Source organism: Pangasianodon hypophthalmus, chromosome 2 (assembly GCF_027358585.1).
Source record: "Pangasianodon hypophthalmus isolate fPanHyp1 chromosome 2, fPanHyp1.pri, whole genome shotgun sequence".
In the NCBI taxonomy this organism is placed as follows: Eukaryota; Metazoa; Chordata; class Actinopteri; order Siluriformes; family Pangasiidae; genus Pangasianodon; species Pangasianodon hypophthalmus.
In genome coordinates, this window is record NC_069711.1 from 23,665,128 (window position 1) to 23,687,783 (window position 22,656).

Below are 22,656 nucleotides of genomic sequence, written 5' to 3' on the forward strand. Positions count from 1 at the left end.
AAATACATAAAACACCTGGTGGCACTCTATTATAGGAAAATAGTGACTGGGTGCTATGAAGTGGAGTTTCTTTTAATATCCCAAAGTTTATTTTCCAATAACCGTACATCCCGAAGTGTCTTGTTCCACTTATACCACAGCAATCTGCCAATTTTTTTTTAAAATTACATTTGTTATTGCTTTTCTCCTTTTTAATGCTAATAAGAGAAAAAAATTTTATCTTGTCATGTTAAAAAGAAACTGCAAAGTCCTCCATCCTGAAGGAACAATTTTACTTCTTACTGCTATAAAGCGCTGACACTGGAGACTCCTTCCAAAAATGATAACCAGACATTTCCTTTCAGAAAACGTCATAATTATGTTCATATGAAGCATACACCACACAAGTCCTTATACATCACATCAGCACATTAATATAAAACCTTGTTGCCTTTACTATTGTCACAGCTGCTTTTGTAAAAATTTCCTCAACGCTTTCTGACCAGTCAGATTAGGAGAATTCAACAGCAATGTGGTATAAATAAAAAAAATCTGATTTTTCTAGATTTAATGGAGGACACTATTCATTATAACTCCAGGTGATTTATATTAGAAGCACACACAACCCAATATGAATAGACCATCTTTTAATTATAGACAGAGGTCTGAATAATAGCAGGGTTAGAATTCACACAGTTTCATAGCACTCAGTCATTACACATTGGACAGCTGGCATTTCTTTCAGAACAAATATGCAGTAGTGCTGTTGTAAAAAGCAATGGGGCAGAAGAAAAACCTAAAAATGAATTAAAAACTAAACTGCTTTGTTTGAATAATCAGAACTGATACTGGTTCAGGTAAACAGGAGTGCACAATGTAAACTAGACTTGAAAAAACCTATAAAGGCTGTGATGAGTGAACGCACCATCCTCAGAGCAACCAAAGCCACTGAAATTCAAATACAACATACTGAATCTCACAATGGCCAAATAAGTCAAACTCAGGGGGGGGGGAGAAAAAAAAAAAACTTCTCAGATTATCATTAGCAATGGTGAAGGCAGACAAATCAAAGATTTTGGCCTTGAGCTACAAATCATGTTACTTCACTGAGGATTTCAGAGCAGAAGCTGCTAATGACAAAGTCTTTAACCCAAATCTTTCTCTGCAACAGTTGAGTGATTCCCAGCCGTGCATCTAAGGCTTAAGTAGAAAGTAAGCCAAAGGGCACCACAATCTAACACACCCCTCACACGTATATTTGGAAATGCATATATGCAAGCAGCAGTACAAAAAAGGTATTCGTTGAGAATGCATAATGTCTGGGAAAAAAAAAATACTGTATGAAAACATCCCTGCTACTTTATTTCTGAATACAAAACCTCTACCGATAATTTGCTTCTGAGTAGCAAGAAGTCCTTTCAAATTTTTTTTTTTTGTAAGATTTTCTCCTTTTTTCTAAAACAAGTAAAATTCAGTCCACAAGAGGTGAGTGGGATGGATGACAGTCTTCCATCATATCATCTGCTGAAGGATCCATTAGCATGCAAGCCTCGTAGCGAAGGGCCCGGGGAAGCAGGGCTCAGTGGCAGGCTGATCAGAGCTACCCGTCAGGAAGCTTAAGCCAGAGCTGGAAAAGCCTCCGGGTCGTCCACATTGGGGGCAGATCCTCCGCTCAACTAAAGAGGGAAGAGACATGAAGACTTTTACACAGAATCACAAAACTCTGAATCACTCTGAATAAGGAACACTCCAGTAATGGGGCGTAACTGGATTTTTGCATTTGGAATTTGCAGTGTGAATTCTGGGTAAATTACCAGAATTATGTTTTACTATATTGCTTCATTGTTGGATAAAACACCATACACAGTGCTTTGCTAAGACACATTTGTTTTATCCCAAGTCCTTTTCTATTCTCTAATGTCATGAATTATTATTATTTTTTTTTTTTTTAAACAAACTCTGACCAAAAAAAAAAAAAGAACTGGTTCTATGAAAATATGCATTGTAATTCTGTTGAAAATAGTTTAACTGACTGCCCCTTAGGGGAGTTTTGAGTAAACCTGTTTCGTTCTTTGCACAGGACACAGAACAACAAAAAGAGAACCTATCTTAAACTCATTTTCATAAAGGCTTACAGCTGCAATAAATGCAATGTTAATACTGAGATTAAGACACAATTTTATTTCTGAATCAAAATATATTTAAGTAGCTTCCACTTTCAGAACACAGTGTTTACTTAAAATGAAATTGTTTCAACAAGCAATGGTGTAATAAGAAGCTTGGCCTATCTGGGAACTTTTAATAAAAGGGTGAAGCTCCATCATGAAGCTTGGTGAGATGATGCCAAGAGTGTGTGAAATACTGTTCTCAATTTGAAGTGTAAAATAGTTTTGATTTGTTTAACACTCTTGTTCACTGCATGTGCATCACTGCACTGTAGCAAAATGTCATCATTACTATTGTAAAACAGAAGAAAATAGTAAAAATGAAGACCTATGAGCAGAGATGTGTCCAAACTTGACTATAGATGTGGTAGATTATTCTGGAGGTTCCTTTCCTGCATCACATAAATGTTCCAGACATCCCAGTATTAGAAACCTATGCAGTGTAATTCCTACCAAACGATGACTCCACCCACCTTATCAGGCCTGCGCTCACGGGGCGGTCTGGTAGGTCCGCCCCCACGGGCTCCTCTTCCTCCACGGGGTCCTCCGCGGCCACGTCCAGGGCGGCCCAGGTCTCCAAAGTTAATCTCCAGCTGGGACGTGATGTCATTGGCAGGCTTGCGGAAGTGGTGATCACCAGCAGCGTCATCTAATGGAGCCTGATAGAAACAAGAAAGCAGTCATTTTCATTTCATTTAAACAAGACTGTTTTTAATCTTCAAAGCAAATCTTTAGTGGTTTGAGATTCTGACCCACTATAGATTACTGGGCTTTAAATGTTTGACTACTGCCCAACTGCCTTTTGTAAGCAACACACACACACAAAATATACATCCTTACATCCTTGGGCTTGGATTTGTGCAGCAGGTATCCTTTCTTCCAGTCAGTTCCCTCGTTGGCCTTGCGAAGGTTGAACTCAACCTTAGTTCTTTCTTTGTCCTGCTGGGCTTTCCATTCATCCAGGGTCATCTCCTTAGGCCCTTCCTCTTTCACCTCCTCAACCTCATTCTCCCTGAGATAAGATCACATTGAAAGGTCAGTGTGCCTCTGGTGAGTTTATTAATGGGTGAACGAATCACTACCCTGATCCAGATCTTATGTGATCAGAAATTACAATCAATTTGCATGATTAAGTAATCTCTGTATAAATCACAGGTATTGGAACGTCTTCACAAATGCATGGTATGCATGGTCATCAGACCAAAGATTCTATCTATGCTACATACACCTCCTGTTAATACAAACTGATTGTTTTCACTTTTATTGTAAGTGCCTGTTGTAGTATGTGTGGCTGCACAAGCTGTACAAACTCACCTAAACCTCCGTACTCCAAACAGCTGGCTTAAATGTTGTCCTTATTTTATTTCTCCCCATTTTAACTACTGTCAATATCTGGTTTCAGTGGGAACTCAAATACACCAGTAATTACATTACTGCTCCTCCCCCTGTAAAGCTAATGACTTTACACTATAAAAGGTTATCACTTCAGAGACAAGCGCTATTTCATTTCTAGTCTATTGCTGTTTGTGCAAGAGCCTCCACTTTTCTTATACATACAACAAAGCTGTATATTCAAGATAGAACATTTAAGAATTAAAACATTTCATAGATTCAGCCCTTGTACTAGGAGAACCAGAGAAACACTGTAATTAGAATCCTAACAGAATAATCAACAGACAAATAGCATAAACCAAAAGCAGTATACACACTTGTTCTCAGAGTCAGCGGGCGGGTGCTCCTCTCCCTCAGGGGTCTCCTCTGTGACATTTGACTGGTCAAGCTCACTGTAACAAGAATAAAGGCTTAATCAACCAACCAAAGATGCATAACGTGCAGCATGCATTAGTGCTTTTAGATATGAAATTCAGTTGATGTGTGGTTTGTCAAGCAGAACGACTTAGACCGGAATGTGTTAGGTTTAAACATACACAGCAAGCAAGATTGATTTGCCAAAAAATCAACAGTGAATTTTTTTTGCCTCTCCACTGGGGAACTACAAATAGCCCCGACAGCCCGCACACAATCTACTCGACCCAGATTAGTAATATTGCCACCCTGAGTATGAGTGTGATGCTCTCCTGCTGCTGCACTGACCTCAGTTCGTCCTTGACAGTGCCCCAGTTATGAGATCCTCCTCCTCCTCGCTTCTCTTCTGGTTTAAGGCTGCTGAAACAAACACTCAGATTTAACTTCAATGATTGACTTCTTCATCTCAACCAACTTAATCAAATCAAAATTCAAAGAGATTTAGAGTGGTTTTAAAGGCACTGGAATCACTTACGACCGGTCACTGCCACTGTGTCTGTCGAATTCACGTTTGCCACGCGAGTCAAATCCGTCACTGCGGCCCATGCCTCTGCCTCGACCTCCACGGGCTCCTCTGCCGCCGCCACGGCCTCGGAACGGCCGCTCACCAACAGACCTGAAAAGAACAAACAGTATAATCTATGGCTAGTCTTGAGGAACACTTGCATTTCAGATTATTACATCACCCCCTTACTTTAGTGTTCAGAACATTAGGAGTGATATTCAGATCCACAAAACACCACTGTAATAATCTGTGAAAATTAGTGTTTGTAATGTTGAAGTTTTTAGACGTATAATAGCCATGTTTTAGTGGTACTGCAATAAAAGACACCCGTCTTTGTTTCAGTCTTCTATTTACATTTTTCTGGCCCAGAAATTAGCTCCTCCCCCAATCAGCATACACCTGCTCCTCTCTACTACTTTTCCATAAAAGGCAAACCAAATCATATCACAGCAGAAGAGGCGGAGTCAGTCAGAGGGAAAGGGATGTCCACGTTAATGTTTTCACTATAACTTATTTGTCTATTAGCCGTTTTTATACATCTTGACATTAAAACTGAACAATTTTAAAATCTCGGAGTTAACATTTTTCAGTTTGATGATTAGGCTTGTTTATTTTTATATGGAAATTCCACAGCCTTTGCATAATTTCCCACATCACCAGTTCAAGCTACACTAGAGCAAGGTGCATTATGACGTACACACTATTGCTCATGTATTAGGCTCAGCATTGCACACACATGATTAACCATGTTGTGAAATTAGTCAAAATCTATATGTATTCTCAGGTATGCTTGTGCAATCTGTCAGTTATAACACAGAATATATGTTGTACATCTAATTTCTTAAAGTCTTATAAATAAATTGATAAAAAGAAAGTCTCACTTGTCCACAGAGAACTCTCCACCCTCGGCTGGCTTGTCCTCAGAGGGTTTATCTGATCTGCGCTCGCGTGGAGGCCTTCTCTCAGTGCGTCGTTCTGCCTGGGGGCGACCCTCGCCCTGACCCCCCTGCGGCTGCTGCTGCTGCTGCTGCTGCTGTTGTTGTTGCTGTTGCTGCTGAGAGCCCTGCTGAGCCTGCTGCTGCTCTGGCCGCCGGCCCATCCTCCTCATGCCTGAAACACAAACACAAAGGACGGCTTAACCAAATGCATTTCAGAATGGCTTTTTTTTTTTTTTTTTTTTTTAAACCCAGGTAAACTAGGAAGCCCCAAAGCAGATGCTTTTGAATAGGCTTTTGGTACACTTCATTGATGTGGAAAGAAAAAAAGAAAGCGTGACTAATTCACTTCAACGACTCTTGAGGAACAGAGGCTGCACGTCATCTACACACAATCTGAAAACAACAACGCAGTAATGGTGATGCAATAGTGCAGCAGCAGGGCACAGGAAGAGAGCTTGTTGATGGAAATGGTTGCCTCCACACACCAAAATAGCTTCTGTGGCCAACGCAGCTGTCTGTCCCTGCACCTGTCCGGCACTGACCAAATCTGACCCAACACAAACGGCGAGAAAAGCACGGACCCTGATCTGCACCGGTGTGCGTAAATGATTCACTTTGTGCCATTTGATCAAACTGAAATGTGTCACTTTATAACACTGCGTGTGCACTGCGCATGCTCGTTCTCTTGAAGTGTGTGTATACAGGGGCCAAGCACATGTTTGAGCCTTTGGGTGTGTGTGCGCTTTACAAGATCTGCTTGAGGCAAGAAACTTGTCACACCCTAAAAACTGGGACAAGAATGATTTTTTAAGCAGATAACAGCACTAGAACAAGATCATATTCACATTGTACTAAAGTGTTTCACATCACTGTGTCTGAGAGATCACACATCATGAGCACTTTTGTGATCTTTAATGTTAATCACAGTCACAAGGAGCTGACTGCAAGTTTAAACTTTACTTTTGTAGCTAGAAATTATTTCATTTTCTTCCTTATGTGCTGTTTACAGATAAACATATGCTTGTAGATGAATGTATGAATGCTTTGCAGGCACTTTTGTTCAACTTATACATATCATTTGTGGTAAAAATGTTGATATTTTGCCATATCTCCTAATCCAAACTGAATTTTTAATATTATCATTAAAGCTTAGCTAGTGTGATAAACCTTAACCTAGCATAAAGGCTCCTCATTAAATGCTGCTTTTTAAAAGTTTGCATCTGTTAACCCATTTCCAAAGCAGAATTAAAAGGCTAAAAAGTCTAATAAAGCTTTCAGGGTACAAAAGTGAACTAGTAAAGTTGTCTGCAATGTAAAATTGAAGTAAAGAAATAAAGGGAGATGGGAACTGAAGCGACTGTTGAACGCTTCCCTCCAACCACGAGGTCTGGGTCTGTCTAGCTGCTGCTAGCCTGCACGATTTTCTCTGTAAAAAAATCATTTTAACTCCGAACATTTCTGTCCCAAAACTTAATAAATAAAATGGTCTACATCCTAACAGTCCTACCAGTGTGTTTTTAGGGTCGATAGAAAAAGAAAATTGACATCATACTCAACGTCTTTTTGTCATCAAGCTAGCTTTCCGTTTTAACCAGACTGAGGTCGATTCCTAAATGGCGCGCGACCCCTTCCACACAAGTGCACTCCACATGGACCGTGGATTCGACGCTGGAAGTAGTGCACTCCATGGACACACACGCATCCATTGAGGATTCGGCCCGAGTTGAAAAAGCGGCTAAACAAGCTAACGTGACAACATAAAGAAGGCCCATAGCTATGGCAGGTTTATTAGCACCATGTTCGCTTCAAAACATCCTAAATAATTAATATAAGTGAGAAGTTGAGCTCGGTTAGGGGTGTGAATGTGGGAGACTAGTTTCATTGTTGTCTGGGTGTGAAGAGGAAAGTGCAGGAGGTAAAACCTCATGGCGTGTTCGCGCTGGGTTTGAAGGAAAAGGCAGACAAGAAGAAAAGAAAAATACAAAATACTCCCGAAGCAAACACTCTCACCCTCCTTCTTGAGAGGAACAGGCGTCGTGGTCTCTTCCTTCTTCTCGGGAAGAGGGACTTTCCTGTCCTTCTGCGACTCCTTCTTGGGCTGTTTGGCAGCCTGCGCCGCGGTCTTGGCGGCCCCCGGAGCGGCCGCGTCCTTCTTCTTGGTCTCGGCCTGCTTTAACACCTCGAACGGATCCTCTTCATCATCAAATAGCTGGTCGAACCGATTGGTTACGACACAGCCGAAGCCTTCTTGCAGATGTCCGGGCATGATGGCGCCCCTTCAGCAGGATTCTCCTCCGATTCTACGAGGCTTGGTGCGAACTTCTCGCTGCTAGATGCCACAAGATGGCTAGAAAGGACCTTCGCTTCTCTTCCGGCGCGATAGACATCCGGGGCCTGGCGCGCGGAGGCTCATGGGGTATGTAGTCATACCAGGCTGAAACGAGGCCATGCGCTCTTTGAATTCACCAATGTCAAGTCAAGTGGGGTTTATTATCATTTTGTTATATAGCTTGTACACACTGGAACGAAATGTCGTTTCTCCAGGACCATGGTGTAAAACAGTACAGTGGCACAGTACACAGGATTACAGAAAGTGCAAATACACAACAGTGTGACACGAGTGCAAACAATACAATAAACACGCATGACAGTAAACACACATGACAATAAACACACAGGACAATAAATACACAGGACAATAAATACACAGTAAAGTGAAAGTCAGCTAGACAGGACAACTGTCTAAACTAAATAAATAAAAACATATTCTTCATAGAACTCTATGCTGTGTTTCTGCTTCTGCTGGTGGTTCTTTTTTTTTTTTTCCAAAAAATTTTGACAGTCAATTTTTTTGTAATGTAATAATTAAATAAACCCAATATCACTTACATTATAGCGGCTACAAACAGTCGATCGCCAACAGACTCTTTTTCTCGTTAATAAGTTAATAAGTCAAAAAAAGAATCACATGTACATAATAACACATACAAAAATGGACATGGACATGTAAACACAAATGAGTCATGTTAAGAATCTACATAAACATGTGAAAATCCATTACATATGAAACATATTTGAAAAATAACATGTAAAGTGTCAGACAACCACATGTGTAAATTTAATGTGACATGCTAATGTGTGGTCGTATGTGAAAAGAGTCATTCATGTTAGAAAATAACATCTTGAAAATAAAAAACATGCTACATGTGATAAATTGATGTGGAAATAAATTAAATTGTGGGGGAAAAAATCACATGAAGCTTGTGGATTTTCTGGGAAGAGAAAGAAAGAAAAGACAGAGAACGAAAAATAAAAAATGTAAAGTAATTTAAAAGTTTGACGTCAGTAAATCCAGGAATATAGGCCTATTACTTCTTGAATAATAAAACCTCCCGCGGTGTATCTGCAGTAGGCCAGCTCAGATTGCACATTTTTTGCAAGCCTAATCATTATCCTTTAATATCACCCTGAAGCCTGAAGGAGAGTTCACCTCCATCACATTCACTCTCTAAAAATGTCTAAAATGTCGAGTCTCATTAGAGAAGCAATGATTGAGGCCTACGCCCTGATGATCTTGGTAATGGCGGCGTTTTTTGTGTACTTCTGTGGCATGGTCTGGGCATTCTGCAACCCGAAACTCAGTGGTGCAGAGGAAGAAGAAATCACATTGGAGTGTGTAAGCGAGACGGGACAGAGTGACGGAGTTTCATTGGAGCTGTGTGTGATGCATGGAGTGCTGAGAGACTGTGGAGCATACACACCAGGTGGAACACCCGATTGCCCGGTGATGCTGGACATACAGCCCTACAGCAGCTATGTTAATTATGATGTGGATTAACTCAGAAAGGTGACGCTTTCTTTCAGATTCTACAGTTTAACCCAATCTGATGTGAAGCAGTGACAAATATAACTCCTGAGGTAAGACACCATGTTTGGGACTGTATTGTTATTTAGCATTTCTATTTTATTTATTTAACCTATTTATTTGGATTTTCATGTTTTTTTTCCTCACTTTGTCATTTCATTAGGTGGCAGACCCTCTACGCATATCATACTCGCCAAAAAATTCCAATCACCTCAAAAGATCATCAGTGGACATCCATCTCAGTGTTCCTTCAGTGTTGTATTCTTAATGTCATTGAATGTAGTGTTGTGTGCCAAATTTTTACAAAGTGTGCTTTGTTCTGTCCTTTGTACTTCTGTTGACTGGTTATAGAAAGGCTCTTGTGGTAAAATAAAAAATCAATGCTAAATGTAAAGTGTCTCATTCATTCTTATAATCACACATTATTTCTTTGACCATGATAGTATCAGAGTGAAGAGAGTATAATTGTTTAAAGGGTCCCTGCTTCGATCCTGAGCTCGGGTTACTCCCATGTTCTCCATGTGCCCTTCTGGGTTCTCCGGTTTCCTCCCACCTCCCAACAACATGCCTGTAGATGGTCTGGCTGCTCAAATTACCCCTAGATGTGACTGAGTGTGTCAATGTGTGTGTGAATGTGTGTGCTGCCCTGTGATAGATAAGATAAGATGTACCTTTATCGATCCTCTATAGAGTAAATTCAAGTTGACCCAGCAGCGTAGGAGGAGTAACATCAAAGAAAAGCAAAGAATTTCCATAAATACCTATACAGTAGAAATAATAGAAACAATAAAATAGGTCTGTGTGTATGTACATATGCTAGGCTTCTTTTCGTATTACGTACATGTGCGATTTCATGATCTGTTGAGCTGATATGGTGTGACGTATTAAAAAAAATTAATGTTCTTAAGCAACTTATTTTAAATTAAAATTTTTTAAGAACTAAACTAGACTAATAATGACTCGATTCTCAAACATATTCAGAGAATATTATGTCAGAAGCTAAATATCTGCTCTAAGTATGAATAAAGAGTAATGCAGACCTAAGTCAATCATTATTTACCCTGAGAAACTGTTTCTGTGCAAAAGCCTATATCATTTCTATAAGCCTTGAAATGATTTACATACTCTATATAATCCAGGCACAGGGATGAATTAATGATATATATATATATATATATATATATATATATATATATATATATATATATACACACCACAGAGCTGTTGAATTCTCGATTCTGATTGGTCAAAAGATGTTGGTGTTGGTTAATTTTCTACAACAGCAGCTCCGACAGTTTTCTTTTTTGGAGATGTTTATTTAACATTTTTGGAAGGAGACTCCAGTGTCAGTGCTTTGTAACAGTCAAAGCTGTATGACCAAGTTTCCTGACATCTTCAGGATGGAGAGCTTTGTAGTTTCTTTGTAACATCACAAGCTGCATTTTTTCATGTTATCGAGAGGGAGAGAAAAAAAAGTGAAGTGTTTATGACAGCTATAACACTAGTAACAAATGGAACTAACCTGTTTTTGCAAACATTAAATCTAACTATAAACTGATAAAAAGTTTCAACTTTAATAAAAAATTAATTAGTTAATCATTGGCTTATTGCTGTTGTATAAGGACATGCTGTTATCGGAAAATAATTAACTTCAGGCTGCTAATATCACACCACCGGTCAGTAATTATTTTCCTACAACAGCATGCCTCATCATGTTTATTACTACTGTAGTGAAATGACTGCTATTATATTCTAAAAATTAACCGCTACCACAATAAATAAAAAGGAGTCACATGGAGGTTAAAAAAAATATTTTATTGTTGGAATGTTTTAGTGACTGGTTAAAATTAAACCACACAGCGCACACCTGTATTTTGTATGGTAATCCATGCATGTACTTATAAAAATAAAAATAATAAAATGTAATAACTGTATTGAATTATTAATTTTTTTTTTCAAATAAAGATCACATGGAATATATATATATATATATATATATATATATATATATATATATATATATATATATATATATATATTTTACATTTACTAGAGATATTTAAAAGTAAAAGCTTAAATACTTTGTAAATGGTTTATTTATTTTGCATGTTCTGCATCTTCCTCTTTCAGTTTCTTTCTCACTGTTTTCTCCATTTCTAGAAGTTTCTCGTAGAGTACTGCTGAAGTAGTGTCATCAATATCCATCTGAAAATACACAAAGACAAAATTTCAAATTGCCAAATGTGAGAGTACAGTCAGAAGTCTTTCCATTCGATAAGTGCTAGTTTTTGTTAAGCTAGCCTGTTTTAATGATACATTCCTTGTTTTCTAAGTATAATGGAGCAGATGTGATAAAGTAGATATGGGATCTGATACAGGATCCACAGTTCTGACCTTGCGAGGCTGTGTGTAGTTGTTTCCCAGTCCGGAGGTTAAACTGTGGTATTTGACCATTGGATCCAGTGACTCTGGTTTCTGCTTGAACAGCCAAAACTGCAATACAAAACACACATGAATACTGACCTTGATACAGAGACAGAACCTCAAACAGCCCCATAAGTAAATACAGATAAATTTGTTTTCCACGTGTTTTTTATTTATTTTTTTTGAGTTACATACCAAAGCCTCGGCCCCGTTATAAGATGTAAGGGTGAAAGTATTGGTGAAGATTCTTATCTGATCAGAAAGATTGGAGTGAAAAAGAAACAAAGCAGATATTATATAAGCAGTAAAACAACTGGTGACATGCTGTTTTAGGAAAATAATCACAACAAGATGGTGTGGTGCAGCCTGACGCAGTCTACAGTGGATTATTTTTCCGTAAGTGTTTTATTCCTCATATACCACAGCAATTTGCCAACAATTACAATGTTTTATTTATTAATGAACCTGGCATTCCTTTAACATTTATAGTTACATCTGATGTTAGTTCAAGTTAGTTCCTGTTATCACTTATATTACAGAAGCTATAAACAGTCATTCTCTCACCAGCCCCTCTTTTTATTCCTCTCTTGAAGGTAAGGTCATGTTACCAAGAAACAGACAATGCAACGCTTTCTGTGCTGAAGACTTGCCGTGGTGACACTGGAGACTCCTTCCACAAATTTAACAAACATCTCCTTCACAATATCAATGATTATATGTTTTACTTTTTCAGATAACAAGCTTTTTATTATCCATTTATTATTAGCCTTAGATTATGTAGATCACCCGCCATACGAGTCTCATTCACAGAGTTGTTACTATAGAAACAATAACATATTAGAAAGAGTGCTGGGGTGGGAGATATGACAAAAATATCAAATCACGATTCTCAAAGACATTTCTACAATAGATGATATGTGCAGTATCACAATGTATATGTTTGTGAACAACTTCACAGCAGTACAGTAGTGGTGCTTGTTTTTTAAAAGTTAAATTATATGTTATTTGATGTCTACAGAAAAGTCTGAAGACAGAAAATTGAACATTTTACAATTTCAATGTACAAAATATTAACACAAATCAGCTGCTTCTATTCAGTTTGTATTTATTAAAAAAAATGTTTTTAAAAAATGGAATAAAAGATATCACTATATCTCTGAAATATAGTGACATAATTTAATATTCAATATTGATATATCGTCATATCACCCAGCACTTATATAAAGCTGCGATTTGCCCTATAGCCAGCACTACTGCCAAGCTTCTGGCAATAATATTAATAAATGCCTTCTGACCTTGAATTGAGAATTCACTGGCACTGTGGTGTAAAAACTTACCAGCCACATTATAGGCATGATAAGGGTCCAGAAGAAGGAGGGTAGGATGCCATATGTGAGGTTAGTCATCACCAATCCAGGACAGATCACTGATGAGTACAGACCCTGGAGGACGGAAAATCAGTCTCTGTCAGATGTCAGGGGCAGCGGATAACCTCAGTGGTGAATGATGCGAGCAGGAGGAAGGGTGGCAGTTTAAATACCAGGAGACTGGGAGTTCCTAATTGGGGGTCTTGCTGTGAATCAAGGCTGTATTAGGACCACTATCTTAGACAGGACAGACACTGAGTGTGTTTACATGCATGCTGATAATGCAATAATTATATGATCATCGTTGAATCTGTCATGTCCTGTAAACTAGCATATGACAATTAAGGCCACCTGGATTTTAACCCAGTACTCTGGTTATCCAGACTGACCAAAAAAGCCTCAAATTCTCAAAATAGAAACAGCTCAAAGAAGTACCATAAAATATTTTATGGTACAGGTAACCATAAAATGTACCAAATAAATATTTACCAGTAAATTGACTTAAAAGTTGCCTTGCGAGCAGCCGGTAATCTCGAGTCAACTGCGTACTGACACTGGAGACTCCTTCTATAAACGCTAAGTAAACATCTCCTAGCAGGAAACTGCACCACATCAACAATTACATAGTTTTTTAAATACTTTTATGTTCGGTCAGGAGGAATGAGCCAAAATTCCAGCAAAGTTTTGTGAGAAGCTTGTGGAAGTCTACCCCAAGAGTTTGATCCAAGTTCAAGCAATCCAATACATAATATCAAAGTACCAATATGTAAACTTTTGACGCACAAAAAATCTGACACAGTAAATAAAAGCTGAAATAAATCTGTCTCTTAGCTATTATTTTGAAATGACCTCTTATGGAAATAAAGCAGATATTCTAACTGACTTAACAAAGGAAATGTATCATAACATGACATGTGGAATTGTGAAAAACTGAGTATTTAGCCTAAGTGTATGTACAATTTTTGCTGTACATGTAACTTGATTTTCAAAGTAACACGAGTACTATGTCACTGCTAGAGAATGTAATAAAGCTCTTTGCCACTAATCTGATTATTGCCTGAGTCATACAGAATTGGAGTTTTCCCATTACCAGATTACTTATATGAACATAAATGTGATTTATACCAAATCTGTTTTTTCTGCAGTTATCAGTTTTTATACATGTGGACACACTCACGTCTACTTCCAGTCTGGGAATTGTAAAACAGCAAAATGACAATGTCCATAGTGAAATGGATCAAGAATTTAGGAATTCCTTAAAATTGCTGTGTAGGTTGTGAGTCACTGAGCTTCATTCACCTGGCTGTTATAATGGCGGTTCAGGGCCAGGCTCAGCAGGTCAGATGCATATTTAGAGGAGCTGTATGGCTCTGCACCTTGCTTGTGCTGCAGGTCATCAAGACTGAAAGCTGAACGACGTGCATTGCTAGACGAAGTCCAGATCACCTGAGAGCTGTGGCCTGGTTGGCATAACAGGGGCTCCAATTCCCGAACCTACAATGAAAGAGAGAGAGAACTAGAGTGTTTTTGCACATTCACAAACAAGAACTGGACTAAACAGGAACCAATGGTGCTTGAGTTTCTAATTATAGATTATTTTCTACTGTAAGTGATTTTAACACTACTAAATTCAGTGTGAAACTTATTTATGTGTAACTTTGATGTGCCAATACATCAAAACAATGTCTACTCTGCCTTAGGGTTGGGCGATATTGCAAAAAATCTTGATTTTTTTTCAACTTTATGAACGATTCTCAATTACGATTTCAATTATTTTGTTCTTACATAATGCAAATATAAATAAATTGTGTAATTTTTCAGCTTTTTATTTATTAGAATGGACTTTGGAAAATGTAGATGTGCAAAAATAGCAACAGCACCATCTATAGCAAATAGTGCAAACAATGGTTCTTTTAAATAAAGAATATTTAAAGAAAGGATATTAAAAAAAACATTGTTTGCACTAGTTGCTATAGATGGCGCTGTTACTATTTTTGCATAACTTAGTGAACGCTTCTTTCTCGACTGAGTAAATGGGGACCATGTCTTTTGTGACATGAAATACCACCACAACTGAGAAGTCAACTTGGGGTATTCTTCTTAAATCCTAGTTCCTTCCCCTTTACATTGTGATGTCAAATCAACATGGCTGCCCACAGCATCAGAAATAAACAAAGTAAAACCTCTTACCTTTAAATGAGTTATACTGTACATGCAAGTTTTTGCTTTAGATTAATCAACATACAGACATATTCGTTTGTTAAATCTAAAACACTGACTATACAGTTCATTGTATGAGAAAGAAAATATACATCACTTAGCTGCCTAGCTTGTTTCTAACAAAATACAAACATGGGGGTGTCAACTGTCAAATGTGCCGAGGTTGAAAATGACATCATTCTGACTGGTGAATTACCGCTTAAGATGTAATGCAGCATTATATTTTACATAAACTTGTTCATCTGACTTTTCAAACCTGTACCAATTCCATATCTCTGAAGTGATATATGCACCTTTCTTTGCTACGAGCTCAGTCCTCGGCGAACTACTGCCTGTTTAAATTGCGTTTTTTTTGTTTTGTTTTTTTGATCTAAGCACACCCTGTTTGAAGGTAGCACAGGCTGTAGGAGGCATTTATCAGGTTAAGAAGGCTGTGTTTTTCCTTTGTACAGGTTTAAACTTTTAAATAGCATTTATGGATGTTTTAATTAAAAATTTAAATATATATATATATATATAAAAAAAAAAACAGAGTGCCTAAGACTTTTGCACAATATATATATATATATATATATATATATATATATATATATATATATATATATATATATATATATTGCATTTATGGATGTTTTAATTAAAAATTTAAATATATATATATATATATATATATATATATTTAAATTTTTAATTAAAACATCCATAAATGCAATATATATATATATATATATATATATATATATATATATATATATATATATATATATATATATATATATTGTGCAAAAGTCTTAGGCACTCTGTTTTTTTTTTTAGTTCAAACTTTGTTATAGATTTTTATTTTATGATTTCTACATTATTGATTCAGTACAAAAACATTTTAGATTTCCAAACATTAGTTTTCCAGCACAAAATTAAATGTTCCAGAAAAAAGTTTGTATGTCACTATATATGTTGTTGTATGTAAAGAAAGCAGCATCTTACATAAGAGACACTTTTCAGACAAAAAACAAAATGAAGGCTGCTGGGTTTTGCTGCAGAAATAAGAAGCAAGTGTGACAGTCAAAGTCTCCAGAAGAACTGTGGCTGGTTCTGTAAGATGCTCAGTAACACTTACAGCTCATTTCCTTATAAAACTGCACAAATTGGACCTGAGACTACTTTTTTTTTAAAAAAGCGAAGGATCATCACACCAATTATGACTTTGTTTCATTTATTACTGTTTACTGCTCTTTATAGTATTTTTTTAATGTAGAAACATTTAATTTCATTATTTTTGAAGGCATCTTTGCTCTACAGCATTTCTTTGCATGTGCCGAAGACTTTTGCACAGTACTGTATATATATAAAACCATGTACAATCTTGATCACAATATTCTGAAAATTGCATTAAAACTTTTATTCAGGAATTAATTGTGAAAATCGCCCGTAAATGTAAAATGTAAGCACACAGGGAATGTGTACAAGAAGAAAAAGAAAGACAGAAGGACAGAAACATAAACCCTCATGGTCATTGTGCATTCCTGCTGTAGCAGAAAAGTGACACGTCTGTCCTGCAGTCTGACTTCATGAATCTACTGCAACTTTAATGCTCACCTGATCCACAGATCCTTCATCACCATCTGGAGAAAAGCAGCTCTGTAACTCTGCCCCAACCAGAATGATCAGTTTGATAAGAAGAGGAAAACAGGGAATAAAAAATAGCTTACAGCCATTTTGTGATTGCACTTGTGTGAAGCGTTGTATGAGCCCCGCAGTAAAACAGACAGGAATAAAACATTCATTTTCACTGTTTGACAAAGCTGTGATAAAACTTCATCTGTTGAAGACTACTCACCAGTAAGAAGTGACCGAACAGGTTGGTAGCAAACACTTGTTGTAGACCATCAGATGTGACGGTGTCTTTCTGCGTCAGTAGCCCTTCTCCCGTAGAAAACATGTGGATTGCTTTACTGTGAGCAAATCACAATCATAAAATAATTAGAATGGTATTAGAGTACAGTTATCAAATACATTTGATGCCCGCATAAAATATTGTACATCATGCTTTATTAATGGGTTCTGTGTGCGTTCCAACTGATTTCCAACTCCAGCTGTTGAATTACTCAATCTGTTTAGTCAGTAGGTGTTGATTAATCTTCTCTAACAGCAGCTCTGACAATACTCATTCTAATACATTATCATTTCACTAGCAACAACTTACACAGGCACTTGTATAGTGACTGGTCGACATTAACCTAAAACTAATAATAGATTAAAAAAATGTGTTGTTAGTTAACAAATTGTATAATTATTGATTTCTGACATGAGACGTTTATTTAAAGTTTAAGGAAGGAGTCTCCAGTGTCAGCACTTTGTAACAGTAAGTTTTCCACCACTGAAAAGTCTTTAGGAGAGAGCAGTTTTCGCTTCTTTCTGGTTTCTTTTTTTCCCCTGTGGTATAAGAGGAATAAAAACCTTTGAGATGTGCTGTTAATTGGAAAATAACCAACTTTGGTAACAAACAAGCATAATGTAGACAATATGGAGAAAATAATCAACGATGGGGTGGTGTGATGTGAGCTGACTTGAAGTGGTAACAGTAACTCCACTTCACATCAGCCTGCATCACACTACCCTATTGTTGACTATTTTCCTACAGTAGCATGCCCCAAGAGTTTTATTATTTGTATAGTGTAATATTTTAAGGCATAGTGTGCAGCAATATAATCACATCATGCTATTTTTACCCATACAATGCTTCTCTATGATGAACATATACAGAGAAAAGTGTGCAGGATCTGTACCCAGAAAACAAGCCTTTATAGAGAGCCCTGAAATCCACCTGTGGACTAGGCATAATCCCAGCATTAAGGTAGAGGTAGTCAATCCTGTTGTACCTGTTCCAAAAAAAGCTCAGAATGAATAACAATTCAAATTATCTGATCACTGGAATGAGAGTGTGGACTGAAAGGGCACTACAGGACTACGCTATAGCTTTTACCTCTGCCGGATCTCCTCAGCAGCTCTGAGGACAGAGCGCATGCTGCCCACGTCTAGCCGAACGAGAGAAATGTGAGCTTTAGGGTAAGAGACAAGCAACGACTGACAGGCCATCGCAGCCCTCTGCTCATTCCTGCAGGCCAGACACAGCTGCAGCTGAGCATCATCACTCAGGAGGCGCTCACACAGGGCCAGGCCTATGCCGCTGCGCACGCGCACGCGCACACGCGCACACACACACACACACACACACACACACACACACACACTGCATTAAGTGTTGAGCAGTTTTACAAGACATTTGTGTGTCTGAGGAGTATTAGAGAGCAAAACAACACTTCCAGAAGTATTTTAGGGTACCTGCAGGACTCACACACATATACGCACACACACGCACGCATGCACACACACACACACACACACACACACACACACAAATAGATGGCTAGATAAGGGGCATAATTCAGTAGGAGTTGGAGCATGAGGGGGTTAAGGAGGACCAGGATGCATGCATAATCACACACACATAACATGTTCAATATTATCACAAATATTAAAATGCAGTTCAGCATCTGCAAAAAATGTCATAATACTTTTATGTTTGGTTTATAATTAAAATTATTCAGGTTCTTATTGATATATTATAATTATAAAAAACTACAAAGACCTAAAAACATGGTATTAGAAATGACTTTGCCATTTCTATTTGCTAAAGGTTTCCTTCACTACATTGAAAACATCACAAAACATTAATAATTATATTAACACACACACACACTATATATATATATATATATATATATATATATATATATATATAATGTATGTATGTATGTATGTGTGTGTGTGTGTGTGTGTGTGTGTGTGTGTGTTGTTTAGAAAAAATAATTTTGAATGACATATGACATGTGTGTGTATATATATTTGACATATGTATATATATATATATACATATGTCATTCAAAATTATTTTTTCCAAACAATATTTAAATGCACTATATTACTACTAAATTAATAATTACTACTAATTAATAATTACCTGTTTGCACCGGTCACCAGAACAACTTTCCCCATTCTAGCCATTCAGCACACTGATATCAGCTCAGCCTGAGCCCGTGCACTCTGCCTCTGGTTTGTACTTCCGGTATTCGCACCGCCTCTATGGTGTGATTGGATGTCATAAAGGAATCGACCAATTACATTTGTCTACGAACTGACGTAATCACGCTATTGGCCAATGGCGTTGAGGCAGCAGTCAGCCCAGTAGTGAGCGCGAGCTGTTATTTGATAGCAGTGTTGATGAGCAGAGAGAGAGCAGCGGAGGTGGGACAAGTTACCTGATTCAGCATTAAATTCCAATTTATTTAAACTTACACTCATTTGTGCATAACCAAAGCAATATAATCTGGAATCGGATGAATAGAGAAAATTATTTTATAACAGGGACAAAGGTAAAATTACTTTACATAATAATGAAAGTAAAAAATATTTGAATGCATAATAATAAACAAATGGTGTGAAGGAGTCCTTTTTCCTGAGTGAAAGCCATGCTTTCACATAGAGAATGGAAAAAAAAATGGAGATTTACTTATAATATGTACATTTGGCTTTGAGTAACATGTTTTGTTCCAGAAGAAAGAAAAATTAAATTATTTAGAGTCCACTGTAAATCAGATAGAGAAAATAAAATAGAATAAAATACAGTAAAATAAAATAAAAACACATTAACTGTGAAATTATAGACAGAGAAAAACATATTTCAGGTCAATGGTAGTCTATATGGTGTGGTAAATTTATTTTCTTTTATATTCCCTCTCTATCTTAGCACTGGCTATGAAATTATTTAGAGTCAGTTTTAAAATAAAGAGTGAATATTAAAAAAAAATAAAAGTAAAATAAAACAAAATAAAAACCGCACTGATTGTGAAATTATAGACAAAGAAAAAGATATTTCATGTCAATATCATATGCTGTGTTCATTTTTTGTTTCATTCATTCATTCATTTGGAGAAAGCAGGAGTTGTTGAAAATATATTTGATATAATAACATATTCATGTAATAATTAATTATAAGATTAGACATACATGGACACAGAGAGTCAGGACACTAACACTAGCCCAACACTAGCTAGGGCACACACAATTAAATAACGAAGAGGACGTTTATCATATAAGTAGAGAAACCTGGTTCCTGTTATGTGTGAATCTCTACATTAAACCTTTCAGTATGAGTTACACCAAAAATCTAACTGACCCGGACCAAAGGCCATCAAAACCCAACCTACAACACAACCCATGTCATACATGGAGCAATAAACACAACCATTCCATTTTATATCAGCCTTTATATTAATTACATCTAAATCTAGATGATAAGCAACATCACTATTTAATACAGTATACAAACTGATCTTTGCATGTGCAGCGCTTTTGGCATCCCATAGCACATCCCGTATCCCGTAGCAACTCCATCAAAGTCGTCATCGTCCATCTCCACATTACCAATCCAGTATTTACCCAAACAGCTTTTTCAATTTCAGCTATTTACAAGCACTTATTATTTATACATTGTTTATACCAAATATATAATAGGTTCAAGTTACCATAAAAGCAAAACATAGCTTATGTTTTTTTATATATATAACATTAATTTGGTATTATTTGCTAAGAATAATTTGCATATTTATCATGAAATAACTAGATACAAAATATAAAACATATAAAATAAAAAAGGAATAGCTATACGGTGAATTGATAATATTAAAAAGCAAAGTGAAATTAATGGCCTTAAACTGACATCTGACAATACAGATCATCATCCTACTTAATGTAAAAAATAATAACAACTACTTTTACTTCACACATGGAAGCATTAAATGTCATCCAAAAGGTGAAATAGAATAAAAACTATAGCGTAATACATACAGATATGAACACAATAGTCACATATTTGCAAAATTTAACAAATCTAAAAAAAAAGTGTAACAAAAAAATATGAACACTGATGTTTTTAAAATTACAAGTCCATGCATGCTTGGGTTTTACCCACTTTTTTGAAAGTGGTTATTAAGTTTACGAAAGAGCCTTTTAGCTGTTATGTATAATCATCATGATGCCCTCTTGATGACTGATATGAACATTAATGTGACACATTTTTTTTAAATTACAAATCTGACTTTAAAAAGAATTTAAAAAGAAGCTGAAATTCTTATTTACATTCAAGCTGTCTTCTGATTTAATGTATTGGAAAAAATATTAAACATGCTCTTGTGTCATTAAATTTCTATTTCATATCTTTTTATCCAATTACCCTAAATTATTTTTAAATTAAATGTATTAAATTTAAACACTATATTGTTTTAAGTGTTTTTGAGTGAGGAATGAACAAATGCCAAAACAAAAGTAACAAAAAAAAATTACAAATATGAAATCATTTTTCTTTGTCAAAAGTGCCTGAACTCACTGCTACATTTTAGCCCCATGATCGTCTGCCTTGTGCCACTCCTAGGTGGATTTAATATGACAATATACATATTCCCTGTTGGCTTTATTCAACTGGGTACCTTTCTAAACTGTGTGTGTGTGTGTGTGTGGTTTGTCTGGCCTGCTGTCACACTAAAGCGTCTCTTGCAGTGCTGCTTTTGGCACAGGAGCAGACATTAAGGTGTATTCTCCAGCAGTACTCGATGGATCTCCTGGAAAGACGGTCTCTCTTTGGCATTCCTGTGCCAGCAACTCAACATGAGCTTGTAGATGGGGTCGGGACACATGGCTGGCTGCGGCAAGTAGATCTGGGAACAAGAGAGTACTCACGAGTGTTACAGATTAAAAATTTAAATCAAGAATTAAATGAACAGTTTATCTGGAAAAGAAATTCAACCAACGTTTCCTTTATATCAAATGTGGTGGCGATTTAGACATTCTTGCACTATGCTAAATAAATACATTCTTGGATTATGCTAAATAAATACATTCTTGGATTATGCTAAATAAATGCATTCTTGCATTATGCTAAATACTGTGGTATAAGAAGAATAAAACACATTGGTATGTGCTTCAGGAAAATAATCAACTTTGTGGTGGTTACAGTAACTCCGTTCCATGCTGGGCAGCATCACACTACCCTGTCATTGATTAATTTCCTGTCACATCACATAGCCCTGATGTGTTTATTCAGCTCTTAATATGAAATATTAGATACATTTGCCTTAAATTCAACATATATTAACTGATAAGATGCTATTTTTTGCAGTGATATTTCACCTAGAAGATTCGAGTGATTGAAGCTTGGAGTGAAGTTATGGTATTAATGAACAGTTTGTTCAGTATTGGCCTTGGATGTAATTAAAACTAAGGTATTTGAAGCAGTTTGGGTTTTATTGTCCTATTTAGGTGTTCACATACA

General features: G+C 36.7%; 3 protein-coding genes and 1 long non-coding RNA gene across 7 annotated transcripts in view; 1 reads left to right on the top strand and 3 right to left on the bottom strand.

The window, feature by feature from the left end:
* Positions 1-611: 611 nt before the first annotated feature.
* Positions 612-7,767, bottom strand: serbp1a (SERPINE1 mRNA binding protein 1a). Of its 2 annotated transcripts, none has more exons than XM_026933127.3 (8): positions 7,404-7,767; positions 5,337-5,565; positions 4,426-4,566; positions 4,239-4,310; positions 3,854-3,928; positions 2,985-3,156; positions 2,618-2,803; positions 612-1,655 (listed from the first exon to the last, which is right to left on the bottom strand). In XM_026933127.3, the coding sequence occupies exons 1-8, from the start codon at positions 7,657-7,659 to the stop codon at positions 1,596-1,598; spliced, it is 1,191 nt and encodes a 396-aa protein (XP_026788928.3). In that variant the 5' UTR covers positions 7,660-7,767; the 3' UTR covers positions 612-1,595. The 2 variants fall into 2 exon arrangements, with proteins under 2 accessions (XP_026788928.3, XP_026788929.3); XM_026933128.3 differs by having other exon boundaries at positions 4,239-4,307; positions 7,404-7,766.
* On the top strand, positions 7,686-10,322 carry LOC113538216 (uncharacterized). The gene is made up of 3 exons (XR_003403819.3): positions 7,686-7,809; positions 9,036-9,311; positions 9,422-10,322. It is a non-coding gene; the product is annotated as an uncharacterized LOC113538216 (long non-coding RNA).
* A 943-nt stretch (positions 10,323-11,265) lies between these two features.
* On the bottom strand, positions 11,266-19,962 carry hsd17b7 (hydroxysteroid (17-beta) dehydrogenase 7). 2 transcript variants are annotated; one of them, XM_026933473.3, is made up of 9 exons: positions 19,291-19,962; positions 18,253-18,456; positions 18,056-18,148; positions 17,107-17,221; positions 14,349-14,543; positions 13,020-13,124; positions 11,878-11,934; positions 11,653-11,751; positions 11,266-11,463 (listed from the first exon to the last, which is right to left on the bottom strand). In XM_026933473.3, exons 1-9 carry the CDS (start codon positions 19,332-19,334, stop codon positions 11,356-11,358), a joined length of 1,020 nt encoding a protein of 339 aa, XP_026789274.3. In that variant the 5' UTR covers positions 19,335-19,962; the 3' UTR covers positions 11,266-11,355. The 2 variants fall into 2 exon arrangements, with proteins under 2 accessions (XP_026789274.3, XP_026789275.3); XM_026933474.3 differs by lacking the exons at positions 11,266-11,463; positions 11,653-11,751; positions 11,878-11,934; positions 13,020-13,124 and adding an exon at positions 16,866-16,915 and having other exon boundaries at positions 14,360-14,543.
* A 614-nt stretch (positions 19,963-20,576) lies between these two features.
* The window catches only part of ddr2a (discoidin domain receptor tyrosine kinase 2a), a 38,330-nt gene continuing 36,250 nt past the window's right edge, over positions 20,577-22,656 (bottom strand). For both annotated transcript variants that reach the window (XM_026933562.3, XM_026933561.3), the window contains exon 17: positions 20,577-22,042. In XM_026933562.3, coding sequence (XP_026789363.1) covers positions 21,911-22,042 — 132 coding nt within the window. In that variant the 3' untranslated portion in view covers positions 20,577-21,910. The remainder of the gene's footprint in view (positions 22,043-22,656) is intronic.

Excerpts from the sequence above, each read along its gene's own strand:
- serbp1a (XM_026933127.3), bottom strand. The coding sequence starts at position 7,659 with ATGCCCGGACATCTGCAAGAAGGCTTCGGCTGTGTCGTAACCAATCGG. Across the intron at positions 4,567-5,336 it reads GGAGAGTTCTCTGTGGACAA|GTCTGTTGGTGAGCGGCCGT; the intron begins GTGAGACTTTCT and ends TGTTCTTTTCAG. Across the intron at positions 4,311-4,425 it reads CACAGTGGCAGTGACCGGTC|CAGCCTTAAACCAGAAGAGA; the intron begins GTAAGTGATTCC and ends TGTTTGTTTCAG.
- hsd17b7 (XM_026933473.3), bottom strand. The coding sequence starts at position 19,334 with ATGGCTAGAATGGGGAAAGTTGTTCTGGTGACCGGTGCAAACAG. Across the intron at positions 14,544-17,106 it reads TGTTCGGTCACTTCTTACTG|GTTCGGGAATTGGAGCCCCT; the intron begins GTGAGTAGTCTT and ends CTTTCATTGTAG. Across the intron at positions 13,125-14,348 it reads ACCGCCATTATAACAGCCAG|GGTCTGTACTCATCAGTGAT; the intron begins GTGAATGAAGCT and ends TCCGTCCTCCAG.